At 38.4% G+C, this 14,233-nt stretch overlaps 2 protein-coding genes across 6 annotated transcripts in view; both read right to left on the bottom strand.

The window, feature by feature from the left end:
- LOC143118877 (nuclear body protein SP140-like protein) overlaps nt 1–6,888 on the bottom strand; it is a 42,607-nt gene extending 35,719 nt beyond the window's left edge. For all 5 annotated transcript variants that reach the window (XM_076280008.1, XM_076280009.1, XM_076280010.1 and 2 more), the window contains exons 1-2: nt 6,810–6,888; nt 106–132 (exon numbers count right to left, since the gene is read on the bottom strand). The gene's annotated coding sequence lies outside the window, so the exon portion shown is untranslated. The remainder of the gene's footprint in view (nt 1–105; nt 133–6,809) is intronic.
- Nucleotides 6,889–12,612: 5,724 nt separating this feature from the next.
- LOC143118880 (trypsin-3-like) lies at nt 12,613–13,568 on the bottom strand. Its single transcript, XM_076280015.1, has 3 exons — nt 13,137–13,568; nt 12,911–13,047; nt 12,613–12,792 (listed from the first exon to the last, which is right to left on the bottom strand). The coding sequence occupies exons 1-3, from the start codon at nt 13,471–13,473 to the stop codon at nt 12,643–12,645; spliced, it is 624 nt and encodes a 207-aa protein (XP_076136130.1). The 5' UTR covers nt 13,474–13,568; the 3' UTR covers nt 12,613–12,642.
- Between the last annotated feature and the right edge of the window lie 665 nt (nt 13,569–14,233).

Below are 14,233 nucleotides of genomic sequence, written 5' to 3'. Positions count from 1 at the left end.
CTGTATTGTGAAGCACTTTGGTGCGGCTAAGCCGTCTGTAAATGCGCTTTATAAATAAATTTGACATTGACATTGACATTGACAAGGCTGTCGAAATGGACTTACCTCTACACCACGATAGGACCCAAGTCCTCTGGCACCGAGGTGAAGTTAGTTTGATATTTGATATTCGGATATTCGACAGATATTCAAAAAAAAAAAAATTATGCTGCCGGTTTCACCCCGTGTTTGCAGACAATGTACAAACAGATGACGTGTCTACTTGCTCCCAGCCGACCATAGGGACCGTCTAAAAAGTAACTTCTGAATTACCTTCATAGTCTTTTTTGTCAATAGCTTTGACATCATGTGACCTAGTGACTCCAAACCAATTCAAAATAGTTATCCTATATGGGACTCATCAGACACACTTCTTTTTATAGTCACTGTATGCACACTGTATTTTATATGAATATTTTAAAGATAATACATTATTTATCATAAGAAACGGTCTCCTTTTTTTCAATACCTCCCAAGCCATGCGACCTAGTGACTCTAAACCAATGCAGAATAGTTATCCTATATGGGACTCATCGGGCACACCTCTTTTTATGGTCACTGTATGCACACTGTATTTTTTATGAATATTTTAAAGAAAATACATTATTTCATATAAGAAACAGTCTTCTATTTTTCAATACCTCCCAGGTCATGTGACCTAGTAACTCCAAACCAATTCAAAATAGTTATCCTATATGGGACTCATCAGACACATCTCTTTTTATAGTCACTGTATGCACACTGTATTTTATATGAATATTTTAAATATAATACATTATTTATCATAAGAAACGGTCTCCTTTTATTCAATACCTCCCAAGCCATGCGACCTAGTGACTCCAAACCAATGCAGAATAGTTATCCTATATGGGACTCATCGGGCACACCTCTTTTTATGGTCACTGTATGCACACTGTATTTTTTATGAATATTTTAAAGAAAATACATTATTTCATATAAGAAACAGTCTCCTTTTTTTCAATACCTCCCAGGTCATGTGACCTAGTGACTCCAAACCAATGCAGAATAATTATCCTATATAGGACTCATCGGGCACACCTCTTTTTATAGTCACTGTATACACACTGTATTTTATATGAATATTTTAAAGAAAATACATTATTTCATATAAGAAACAGTCTCCTTTTTTTCAATACCTCCCAAGTCATGTGACCTAGTGACTCCAAACCAATGCAGAATTGTTATCCTATATGGGACTCATCAGGCACACCTCTTTTTATGATCACTGTATGCACACTGTATTTTATATGAATATTTTAAAGATAATACATTATTTCATATAAGAAACAGTCTCCTTATTTTCAATACCTCCCAGGTCATGTGACCTAGTGACTCCAAACCAATGCAGAATTGTTATCCTATATGGGACTCATCGGGCACACCTCTTTTTATGATCACTGTATGCACACTGTATTTTATATGAATATTTTAAAGATAATACATTATTTACCATAAGAAACGGTCTCCTTTTTTTCAATACCTCCCAAGCCATGCGACCTAGTGAATCCAAACCAATGCAGAATAGTTATCCTATATGGGACTCATCAGGCACACCTCTTTTTATGGTCACTGTATGCACACTGTATTTTATATGAATATTTTGTAAAAAAAATACATTATTTCCTATATGAATGGTCCTCTTTTTTCAATACCTCCCAAGTCATGTGACCTAGTGACTCCAAACCAATGCAGAATAGTTATCCTATATGGGACTCATCGGGCACACCTCTTTTTATGGTCACTGTATGCACACTGTATTTTATATGAATATTTTGTGAAAAAAATACATTATTTCCTATATGAATGGTCCTCTTTTTTCAATACCTCCCAATTCATGTGACCTAGTGACTCCAAACCAATGCAGAATAGTTATCCTATATGGGACTCATTGGGCACACCTCTTTTTATAGTCACTGTATGCACACTGTATTTTATATGAATATTTTAAAGAAAATACATTATTTACCATAAGAAACGGCCTCCCTTTTTTCAATACCTCCCAAGCCTTGCGACCTAGTGACTCCAAACCAATGCAGAATAGTTATCCTATATGGGACTCATCAGGCACACCTCTTTTTATGGTCACTGTATGCACACTGTATTTTACATTAATATTTTAAAGAAAATACATTATTTCATATAAGAAACAGTCTCCTTTTTTTCAATACCTCCCAAGCCATGTGACCTAGTGACTCCAAACCAATGCAGAATAGTTATCCTATATGGGACTCATCAGACACACCTCTTTTTATGGTCATTGTATGCACACTGTATTTTATGTGAATATTTTGTAAAAAAAATACATTATTTCCTATATGAATGGTCCTCTTTTTTCAATACCTCCCAAGTCATGTGACCTAGTGACTCCAAACCAATGCAGAATAGTTATCCTATATGGGACTCATCGGGCACACCTCTTTTTATGGTCACTGTATGCACACTGTATTTTATATGAATATTTTGTAAAAAAAATACATTATTTCCTATATGAATGGTTCTCTTTTTTCAATACCTCCCAAGTCATGTGACCTAGTGACTCCAAACCAATGCAGAATAGTTATCCTATATGGGACTCATCGGGCACACCTCTTTTTATTGTCACTGTATGCACACTGTATTTTATATGAATATTTTAAAGAAAATACATTATTTACCATAAGAAACGGTCTCCTTTTTTTCAATACCTCCCAAGCCATGCGACCTAGTGACTCCAAACCAATGCAGAATAGTTATCCTATATGGGACTCATCAGACACACCTCTTTTTATAGCAACTGTATGCACACTGTATTTTATATGAATTCTTTTAATAAAATACATTATTTCATATAAGAAACAGACTCCTTTTTTTCAATACCTCCCAAGCCATGTGACCTAGGGACTCCAAACCAATGCAGAATAGTTATCCTATATGGGACTCATCGGGCACACCTCTTTTTATGGTCACTGTATGCACACTGTATTTTTTATGAATATTTTAAAGAAAATACATTATTTCATATAAGAAACAGTCTTCTATTTTTCAATACCTCCCAGGTCATGTGACCTAGTGACTCCAAACCAATTCAAAATAGTTATCCTATATGGGACTCATCAGACACATCTCTTTTTATGGTCACTGTATGCACACTGTATTTTATATGAATATTTTAAATATAATACATTATTTATCATAAGAAACGGTCTCCTTTTATTCAATACCTCCCAAGCCATGCGACCTAGTGACTCCAAACCAATGCAGAATAGTTATCCTATATGGGACTCATCGGGCACACCTCTTTTTATGGTCACTGTATGCACACTGTATTTTTTATGAATATTTTAAAGAAAATACATTATTTCATATAAGAAACAGTCTCTTTTTTTTCAATACCTCCCAGGTCATGTGACCTAGTGACTCCAAACCAATGCAGAATAATTATCCTATATAGGACTCATCGGGCACACCTCTTTTTATAGTCACTGTATGCACACTGTATTTTATATGAATATTTTAAAGAAAATACATTATTTCATATTAGAAACAGTCTCCTTTTTTTCAATACCTCCCAAGTCATGTGACCTAGTGACTCCAAACCAATGCAGAATTGTTATCCTATATGGGACTCATCAGGCACACCTCTTTTTATGATCACTGTATGCACACTGTATTTTATATGAATATTTTAAAGATAATACATTATTTCATATAAGAAACAGTCTCCTTTTTTTCAATACCTCCCAGGTCATGTGACCTAGTGACTCCAAACCAATGCAGAATTGTTATCCTATATGGGACTCATCGGGCACACCTCTTTTTATGATCACTGTATGCACACTGTATTTTATATGAATATTTTAAAGATAATACATTATTTACCATAAGAAACGGTCTCCTTTTTTTCAATACCTCCCAAGCCATGCGACCTAGTGAATCCAAACCAATGCAGAATAGTTATCCTATATGGGACTCATCAGGCACACCTCTTTTTATGGTCACTGTATGCACACTGTATTTTATATGAATATTTTGTAAAAAAAAATACATTATTTCCTATATGAATGGTCCTCTTTTTTCATATATATACCTCGCAAGCTTTTTTCTCGCTAGACATCACAGATCAACATAGAACTGTTCTGCTATGTGATAATAATCAGACACATGTCAATGTGAAATAATATTTTGCATGAACTATCATATTTATTTCCTATGGAAAACAGCTTTTTGCTCAATAGCTGCCATATAAGGGGTCCTAGACAACACAGATCAATACAGAACTGTTCTGCTATGGGGTACTTATCAGACACACCTCAATATGAAAAATGATTTGGCATCTACTATTATATGGAAGGTATTGAGAAAACACAGTTTCCATAGGAAACAAATGGGTACTATAAAATAGTACGTGCAAAAATTATATTAATTTGAGGTGTGTCTGATTAGTCCCATAAAGGATATTCTGCATTGGTTTGGTGTCCCTACGTCACTTCCCTTGGGGGGGGGGGGGGGTATTGAAAAAGGAGACCATTCCTTATAGGAAACGATGTATTTTCTTTAAAATATTAATATAAAATAGTGTGCTTTCAATGGTTATAGGAAGAGGTGTGTCTGATGAGTCCCATATAGGGTAACTATTCTGCATTGGTTTGGAGTCACTAGGTCACATGGCTTGGGAGGTATTGAAAAAAAGGAGACCATTCCTCATGGGAAATAATGTATTTTCTTTAAAATATTCATATAAAATACAGTGTGCATACAGTGACCATAAAAAGAGGTGTGCCCGATGAGTCCCATATAGGATAACTATTCTGCATTGGTTTGGAGTCACTAGGTCACATGACTTGGGAGGTATTGAAAAAAGAGGACCATTCATATAGGAAATAACGTATTTTTTTACAAAATATTCATATAAAATACAGTGTGCATACAGTGACCATAAAAAGAGGTGTGTCTGATGAGTCCCATATAGGATAACTATTCTGCATTGGTTTGGAGACACTAGGTCACATGGCTTAGGAGGTATTGAAAAAAAGGAGACCATTCCTTATGGGAAATAATGTATTTTCTTTAAAATATTCATATAAAATACAGTGTGCATACAGTGACCATAAAAAGAGGTGTGCCCGATGAGTCCCATATAGGATAACTATTCTGCATTGGTTTGGAGTCACTAGGTCACATGACCTGGGAGGTATTGAAAAAAAGGAGACTGTTTCTTATATGAAATAATGTATTTTCTTTAAAATATTAATATAAAATACAGTGTGCATACAGTGACTATAAAAAGAGGTGTGCCCGATGAGTAGTCCCATATAGGATAACAATTCTGCATTGGTTTGGAGTCACTAGGTCACATGACCTGGGAGGTATTGAAAAAAAGAAGATTGTTTCTTATATGAAATAATGTATTTTCTTTAAAATATTCATAAAAAATACAGTGTACATACAGTGACCATAAAAAGAGGTGTGCCCGATGAGTCCCATATAGGATAACTATTCTGCATTGGTTTGGAGTCACTAGGTCACATGACTTGGGAGGTATTGAAAAAAGAGGACCATTCATATAGGAAATAACGTATTTTTTTTACAAAATATTCATATAAAATACAGTGTGCATACAGTGACCATAAAAAGAGGTGTGTCTGATGAGTCCCATATAGGATAACTATTCTGCATTGGTTTGGAGACACTAGGTCACATGGCTTAGGAGGTATTGAAAAAAAGGAGACCATTCCTTATGGGAAATAATGTATTTTCTTTAAAATATTCATATAAAATACAGTGTGCATACAGTGACCATAAAAAGAGGTGTGCCCGATGAGTCCCATATAGGATAACTATTCTGCATTGGTTTGGAGTCACTAGGTCACATGACCTGGGAGGTATTGAAAAAAAGGAGACTGTTTCTTATATGAAATAATGTATTTTCTTTAAAATATTAATATAAAATACAGTGTGCATACAGTGACTATAAAAAGAGGTGTGCCCGATGAGTCCCATATAGGATAACTATTCTGCATTGGTTTGGAGTCACTAGGTCGCATGGCTTGGGAGGTATTGAAAAAAAGGAGACCGTTTCTTATGGTAAATAATGTATTTTTTTTACAAAATATTCATATAAAATACAGTGTGCATACAGTGATCATAAAAAGAGGTGTGCCCGATGAGTCCCATATAGGATAACAATTCTGCATTGGTTTGGAGTCACTAGGTCACATGACCTGGGAGGTATTGAAAAAAAGGAGACTGTTTCTTATATGAAATAAAGTATTTCCTTTAAAATATTAATGTAAAATACAGTGTGCATACAGTGACCATAAAAAGAGGTGTGCCCGATGAGTCCCATATAGGATAACTATTCTGCATTGGTTTGGAGTCACTAGTTCACATGACTTGGGAGGTATTGAAAAAAGAGGACCATTCATATAGGATATAATGTATTTTTTTACTAAATATTCATATAAAATACAGTGTGCATACAGACTATCAAAAAAGGGGTGTGTCTGATGAGTCCCATATAGGATAAATATTCTGCATTGGTTTGGAGTCACTAGGTCACATGATGTCAAAGCTATTGACAAAAAAGACTATGAAGGTAATTCAGAAGGTACTTTTTAGACTGTCCCTAAGGTCGGCTGGGAGCAAGTAGACAGGTCATCTGTTTGTACATTGTCTGCAAACACGGGGTGAAACTGGCCGCATACATTTTTTTTTTGAAAATCTGTCGAATATCCGAATATCAAATATCAAACTAACTTCACCTCGGTTCCACTGGCAGTAAGACGTTTGTAGGTTATGTTTTTTGCTCTAGCCTACCATACATTTCCCACCCATATCATGTAGGCTACTCAAATGCAAAACACAGAACGGAAGTCATATCGCAGATGACGTTTGGAAAACGAAAATTAAAGGGCAACTTGGCAGGATTTCCCCCTCTGCTGGAGAAATTGTGCATTATGCTATTTTAAACTGTGGAAAAAGGTAAAGATAAAGCACATGGATTTTGTTTACAAGCTAGCAAAACGGTTAGCATAAGTTTGGCAGACAATGTGGATGTTACAAGGTAAGAAACACGATTTAAAACTAGTTTCTTGTTTCTCACTTATCTTTTCGGGACGGTAGTCTCAATGTTGCAAGGTTGGTTTTCCGCCTGGGGACGCTAGGGGCAGCGGGAAAAGTCACCATTTTCACCGGAACAGGTCATTTAACCATCCAAATGATTTCTAAACGGGTTTATTACGTTGAAATAGTTGCCAAGTTCCCCTTTAAAGAGCTGTAGGCTACTTTTGTGTTTATTATTTTTTAAATGTAGCCTTTGTCATGTCATGGGCACCCTCCATCCGGCATCTTTTGTCTTTTTGTTGTGTCTTGTTTGTGGAGCGCTTTGGGTTGCACTCTGTGCATGTTAAATGCGCTTTAAAAATAAAACTGACTTGACTTGACAAATAAAGTGAGTGTGAGTGTGGCACAAAGTAGCCTAGCCTGGCCAATGTATCCGCCTGTTAAAGGAACCATATGTAAGATTGTGGCCAAAACTGGTACTGCAATCACTTTCAAATTACTGTAGAGAGGTGTATCCCCTCCCCCTCCTCCCTGACTCGAGATTGCCAACCTGGATGCCGAAACACTACTGACTTCGTGATTAGTAGATAGGTGGAGGGTGGCGCATCAGGCCAAAACACAGAATGACATGACAAAACACAACATCAACATCAGTTGAGTAGCCTAGAAATCTAGACGCACCCTAGCGGCGGCAAATTAATTTGCTCAGCCTGTACGTCTAGTATCAAACCATAGGAATTTCTATTGGCTGACGCCGTGGACTTCATCCAATCACAGCGCTCTATTTTGTTAGAGAGTCTTAAGGCGGGCTTAACAGGATAACGTCCTGCGACGGTGAACAACAAGGAAGGTGGCTATGGCGAACGAAGAGCGGTTGTTTGAATCGGCGTTGGCGTCAACTTTGGAGGAGTTGGACTTGTGCTTTTCTTTGAAAGTAGAGCAGCACAATGCACTTAAGTCATTCCTTTCGAAGAAGGATGTATTTGCCGTTTTGCCGACCGGATACGGATATGGTCGTAGCGCTGGCCTATTGCATGCCTAGGCAGTTTGACAATTCTCTGCCCGCCCCTTGGATTAAGCAGGTGAATGATTCAATTCCAGACTATACATTTCAATGACATAGGATGGCCCGCCAGGCTATCAGTTGAGGGCTGCAACTTCACTTTTTAAATGACAATATCCTGGCCGGACTACTGTTGTCAGTGATATAAGTATTTGAAATTAACATGTAAGGGATAATGGACGACATGGTGGTCTGTTTACAGAAGTTAATGCACGGTCGAGGTTGTAAAACGGCCCCGACGCGAAGCGGAGGGCCGTTTAAACCTCATAGTGCATTAACTTCTGTGAACAGACCACCGTGGAGTCCATTATCCCGCTTATTCCACTGTTGCCACTTGCGTTGTGTTCATTTCCTGTTACAATTTAAACGTTTTAATCGCTAAAACTGTCTTGTTTGTAGAACTAATTTCTTCCGACACATATCAACTAATTTCTCAACTCACAGGACAAACTGCCGTTACTAGTTCTAAATGGATGGTTGCTACGGCCAAAGGCCAGTCGTTAGTTCTATCTCTCCCGTTGTCAAGCGGGCGTATCCCAAGATTCTGATGAACTTTAGCTTTGAAACATCGCTATTTTACTTAGCCTGCTGTCATCCATCTAGCTAAAAGCCACCTCCGTCATATGCTACAATGTTGCAATGTTCTGAAAGTCTGCATTTTACAGCTCGGATGCAACGTGACAGTTCATTTAAACTTCACAACGAGTTTGGCGAATTAATATACAAGTGTGATACGGCCAAAAAATGGATCTACTTCATAGGTGTGCAGATAACATACGGTTAATGGTCGTTCTAAATTACGTAGGACAATGGGAAATTCAACCAAGCAGTGGAATAAGATTTCTTAATGTCTAGTGACATATTAGGGCCATTTTATGATTAATTGAAATACATTTCTTACATACGGTTCCTTTAAGATAGACAAAATTACTTTGTAGGCCTACCTAAGTCAACGTTGGTCTTTTGTTAATTCAACAAATGCATTTCAGAGAAGACTAATTATAGGCCAGGGGTTCCCAAACTTTCCATGAAAAGTCCCCCAAACGGAGATGTGAAAAATTGCCGGAATTCTCCTTTAATTTATTTTTACATTTGCCGTATAGTAGCCTAAGCTATAGGCTATATTGTAGCCTAGGCCTAAATGGGTTTAATAAATCTTGCAAAAGGGGGCCTCGACCAGTTCTGACCTAATAGGCCTACTTCAAAGGCCCACTTCAAACAACATAATAATTCATTCAGGGTAGCTTCATATTATAGCCATGTAACTTACTGGGTGGTTTTTGGTGGTAACATTAACATTACAGACAACTTGAATTTAACTAACTGAATGTGTTAACATGAGTTATTCCACTGCTTGGTTGAATTTCCCATTGTCCTACGTAATTTAGAACGACCATTAACCGTATGTTATCTGCACACCTATGAAGTAGATCCATTTTTTGGCCGTATCACACTTGTATATTAATTCGCCAAACTCGTTGTGAAGTTTAAATGAACTGTCACGTTGCATCCGAGCTGTAAAATGCAGACTTTCAGAACATTGCAACATTGTAGCATATGACGGAGGTGGCTTTTAGCTAGATGGATGACAGCAGGCTAAGTAAAATAGCGATGTTTCAAAGCTAAAGTTCATCAGAATCTTGGGATACGCCCTCCACGGTGGTCTGTTCACAGAAGTTAATGCACTACGAGGTTTAAACGGCCCTCCGCTTCGCGTCGGGGCCGTTTTACAACCTCGACCGTGCATTAACTTCTGTGAACAGACCACCGTGTCGTCCATTATCCCTTACCTAGCTAACGGTAGAACTATCACTGCCACTAACGTTAATATTACTGAACGTATGTTTGTCAGTCTGCTGTTAAACAACTCCATGAGGTGGTCATGGTTTCCGAGTGTATTCCGCTAATATTTTGTCTCCGGATTTTTAATGTTTGTCAACATCATTCACTGATCATGGTTCGTGAAAGTCTTGATATAAAGTTCTGTCAATAGCAGTGATTAATTTACTCTTTTTCTTTCTTTGATTGACAGGGCTGACCCCCAAATGGACCGTGGAATCTATAGCTGTCTTCATGGAAGTAACTTATCACATGCTGATGCTGCTTTTAGAGTAGGCTATCCATTCAAAAATAAAGTAAACTGTCAAATAAATAATTATGTCGAACTGTTTTATTTCATTGCATGGCTATTTGTTGCCCATTTTCTCTCAATGCAACCCAAATACTGGATTTAGAAAACCCGACAACTGGTTATTTTAACTAGCAGTTCTGTTGATATAACCCAGTGGTTTGGGTTGAATCTATACCCAATATACTGTGTGAATTTTACTCAACATTTATATAGTTATAACCCAGCACATTGGTTAGCTTTACCCAGTCTATTGTGCCAATTTAACTAACATTGTGTTAATATAACCCAGCGTTTTGGGTTAGAATCATACCCAATCTGCTGGGTATAATAATGTTCCCAGACCATTGGGTTAGGATAACTCAATGTGGTGTTGGTCCAATTGTTAACCAGCGGCTGGGTTATATTTGGGTTATTTTTAACCCAACATTTTTTAGAGTGTAATATCGTAATAATAGGTATATTTCTACATTTTTTATTCATTTATTTTTTTTTGCTTTTATTTTTCCTTCCAACTTGCTGGAGCCCCCCAGGGGTCCCGGCCCCCACTTTGAAAACCACTGATTTTCTATTTTCTATATTCCATAAGTTCCTTTTGGTGAAGGGCCTTCTGATGCCATAGCACAAAATGTCATGGCACATAGTCATGTGTTCCTTGTAATGTAAAATGTAAATATGTCTATATGTTGGGGGTTAGCCGTGGCCTACTGGTTAGCGCTTCGGACTTGTAACCGGAGGGTTGCCGGTTCGAGTGCTCAAGTGCCCTTGAGCAAGGCTTCTAACCCCTCAGGCAGCTCACTGCGCCGGGTTAGTGTGTGCTTCACCTCACTGTGTGCTGAGTGTGTTTCACTAATTCACGGATTGGGATAAATGCAGAGACCAAATTTCCCTCACGGGATCAAAAGAGTATATACTTATACTTATATGTACAGTGCTGTTTAAAAGTCTGGGGTCACTTGGAAAATTAGGCCTACCTGTTTTTGAAGGGAAATCAAATTTTGAGAGCATTAATAATAACAGCAAACCATCAGAAATACAGTGGAGATGTAAATGTAGATGAAAATGTTGTTAATGACTAAAATAGTTTTTAAAGCAGCCCTATGTATGTTTTTTACCAGCCTAACAGCTTCAAAGCCATTTTGATGGTAAAGGAGCATGTAATAGGGGAAGACCTAGCATAGCCATAGAGCTTAGCTAACAGCACTTCACAGGCAGACAACCAGCCTTGCAACTTGGTCTGACGCAAGCCGGAGAACCGTGAAACCTGCCTGATCAAGTCCTTCGGATCCAAAACAAAAGCACGTGCATGGTGTACAGGGGGATGGTCTCAAGCCGTGACAATTTACAACAGCAAGACTTCAGAATGTTTTTGGGACAGAATTGTGAAGAAAAGGCCAAATTTCAGACTGGCCAATGAAAAGGAAAGATCAAGATGGGCAGAAGAACACAAACAGGCGACATAGGAAGAAAAAATTTATAAATATTTACAGTAAGTATAATATAAGTTTTATGGACAGACAAATCAAAGGTGCTCCGGTCATGAATAAGAACATTTGTGAGATGTAGACAAAATGCTGGAGGAGTGTTTGAACTGGCCATGGTTTGGTGGTAGTGAAGTGGAGAATTTGTACATGAAAGGAATCTTGAAGAAGGAAGGCTATCCATGTGAATGGTGTTTGATTGAAGCCAATTTCCTCCGAAAAGAGGACAGTGACCCAAAGCAAAGCTCCAAACTATGCAGGAATCAGGGAAGAAGCAGTCAGCTGGTATTCTGTCTATAATGTAGTGGCATGTCGATTTCTAAGTAACTCCAAACTTTTAAATGGTAACGTATGGAATGCCTTTTGCAATAATGCCATAGCAATTTCCTTAATTGCTATTTCATGGTAATGATATAGATAGGTGTCCACAAAAGGTTGTTGATATTCAAAGCTCTCAGGTGAAAAGTTGTTGATATTTAGTTCAATATCCCAATCAAATTTCATCTCCAGCTATAGGATATAGAGCAATTTGCTTAATTTGACAAAAACATTTTTTGGATTAGAATCATAGACTTAAAAAAGGTAAATTATAGTTTGGAGAAGAGTCAGAAGTGGTTTTCCATATATGAGCTGTTACTTAAAAACTACTGTTTTGAGACAGCTAATACAAGACATTCCATAAAAATGTACATTGCATTGAAATTTATATTGCATTGAGACAAGGGGTGATAGATTTTTTGCTTTGATGAAAAAAAATGATGACAAAATAGTGATATCATTTCAACATAGGTGTTTTTTTTATTGAAATTTGGCTGAAGAGCTGTTGGTATGAGCTCTACTGCATGTTAGTCGTATCCTCAACATGAAATTTAGTTGGAGGACATGGTGCTGCTGATCCAGGATTTGTAGTTGCACACCTTGGCGTAGACACCGGGCTTGTTCCTCATGGCGCAGCCGTAGCCCCAGGACACAACACCCTGCAGCACTCCGTTGCACACCACGGGGCCACCAGAGTCACCCTGGACAAGGATGTGACACAGTGTGATGAGAAAATGGCATAGCACATCACATACGGAATACCGCATGTTGCTGATCAGAGTGCCTGCGATGAAAATGTAACAAATGACTGCACATTACCTGGCAAGAGTCCTTGCCTCCCTCCATGAATCCAGCGCAGAACATGTTGGAGGTGATCTGACCAGGGTAGGCGCTTCTGCAAGAGCTGTCGCTGAGGATGGGGAGATCCAGGCACCTCAGGCGGTCAGGGTAGTTGCCTGTGGGTTTACAACAAGGAATAATAGTAATGCTCCTTATCAAGTTGGCAGGCATAGCTCTGGCATTGTCTTTACTAGAGTCTACTTACTGCCACTTCCGCTGGTGTTGCCCCATCCAGAGACCAGGCAGCGGGTTCCAGAGCCGGCACAGCTGGAGGGCAGGGCCACGGTCTTCACGTAGCTGTTGAGGGTGGCGGGCGTGCTCAGCTTGATCAGCATGATGTCATTGTCCAGGTTGCGGCTGTTGTAGCTGGGGTGGCGGATGACCTTGGCGGAGTTGATGAACTGCTCAGTGCCCTCATTGCTAGCAATGTTGTGCTCACCAAGACGCACCTGAACGCGGCTAAAAGCAAGAGAGAAAAATAGAGTTTGAATGTTTGCTTTGAAAGCAAATTGCAACCTTACAAGAATCTGCAAATAAATCATAATTGCCCAGACCAAATATTGTGAAATAGCTGATATTGAAATTAAAATTCAAAACAGATACTCACGACTTGTAGCAATGGGCAGCAGACACAACCCATGTGCTGCTGATCAGGGAGCCTCCGCAGAAGTGGTATCCAGAGTTCAGAGAGACCTGGTAGGGCAGAGCGTTCTTCTTGCACTCATACCCTCCCACGATCTTGTCGTCCTCCTCCAGAGGGGCGGCATCTGCACCAAAATTATGAGAGTGTGATTATTAGTGATATATTGATGTAATGATGAGATTTAATTTTGTGAACAACCGCATTTCCGAAAAAGTTGGGCTGCTGTGTAAAATGTAAAATAATAACATTGATTTGCAAATCATGTAAGCCCTATTTTTAATTAAGAATATTGCTAAAACAACATATCATATGTTTTTTGGAAAATCTTCATTTTGAATTTGATGCCCCCAACATGTCTTTAAAAATTGGGACAGGGGCATCTTCTTCAACAGTCTGTAAATGTTTGAGTAAAGAGACCAGTTGCTGAAGGTTTTGAGAAAACAATTTTCTTGTCAATGAAAAAATGTCTAAAACTTACAAGCCACAGCGAACAGAGCCAGGAGAATAAGAGCCTTCATGGTGTGATCTGTGCAACAGAATGGGCAGAACCTCCCTTATATACTCTGCATATACGCTCTGCTATCTAATATTCAAGGCCATCCATAGCATGCACACACGTGTCTGTCAAATAATAACGTATGGGTAACGTATGGGTCACT

Source organism: Alosa pseudoharengus, unplaced genomic scaffold, assembly GCF_046254945.1.
Source record: "Alosa pseudoharengus isolate Yale_2024_CS ecotype anadromous, Long Island Sound unplaced genomic scaffold, YU_APseudo_1.1 YU_APseudo_1.1_scf_12, whole genome shotgun sequence".
NCBI classification, from domain to species: Eukaryota; Metazoa; Chordata; class Actinopteri; order Clupeiformes; family Clupeidae; genus Alosa; species Alosa pseudoharengus.
This window is presented reverse-complemented; position numbering and strand designations above follow the sequence as displayed.

Coding starts and splice junctions, on each gene's coding strand:
- LOC143118880 (XM_076280015.1), bottom strand. CDS start 13,473: ATGATTTATTTGCAGATTCTTGTAAGGTTGCAATTTGCTTTCAAAGCA. Junction 13,048..13,136: donor CAACACCAGCGGAAGTGGCA/GTAAGTAGACTC, acceptor GTAAACCCACAG/GCAACTACCCTGACCGCCTG. Junction 12,793..12,910: donor GAGGCAAGGACTCTTGCCAG/GTAATGTGCAGT, acceptor ATCCTTGTCCAG/GGTGACTCTGGTGGCCCCGT.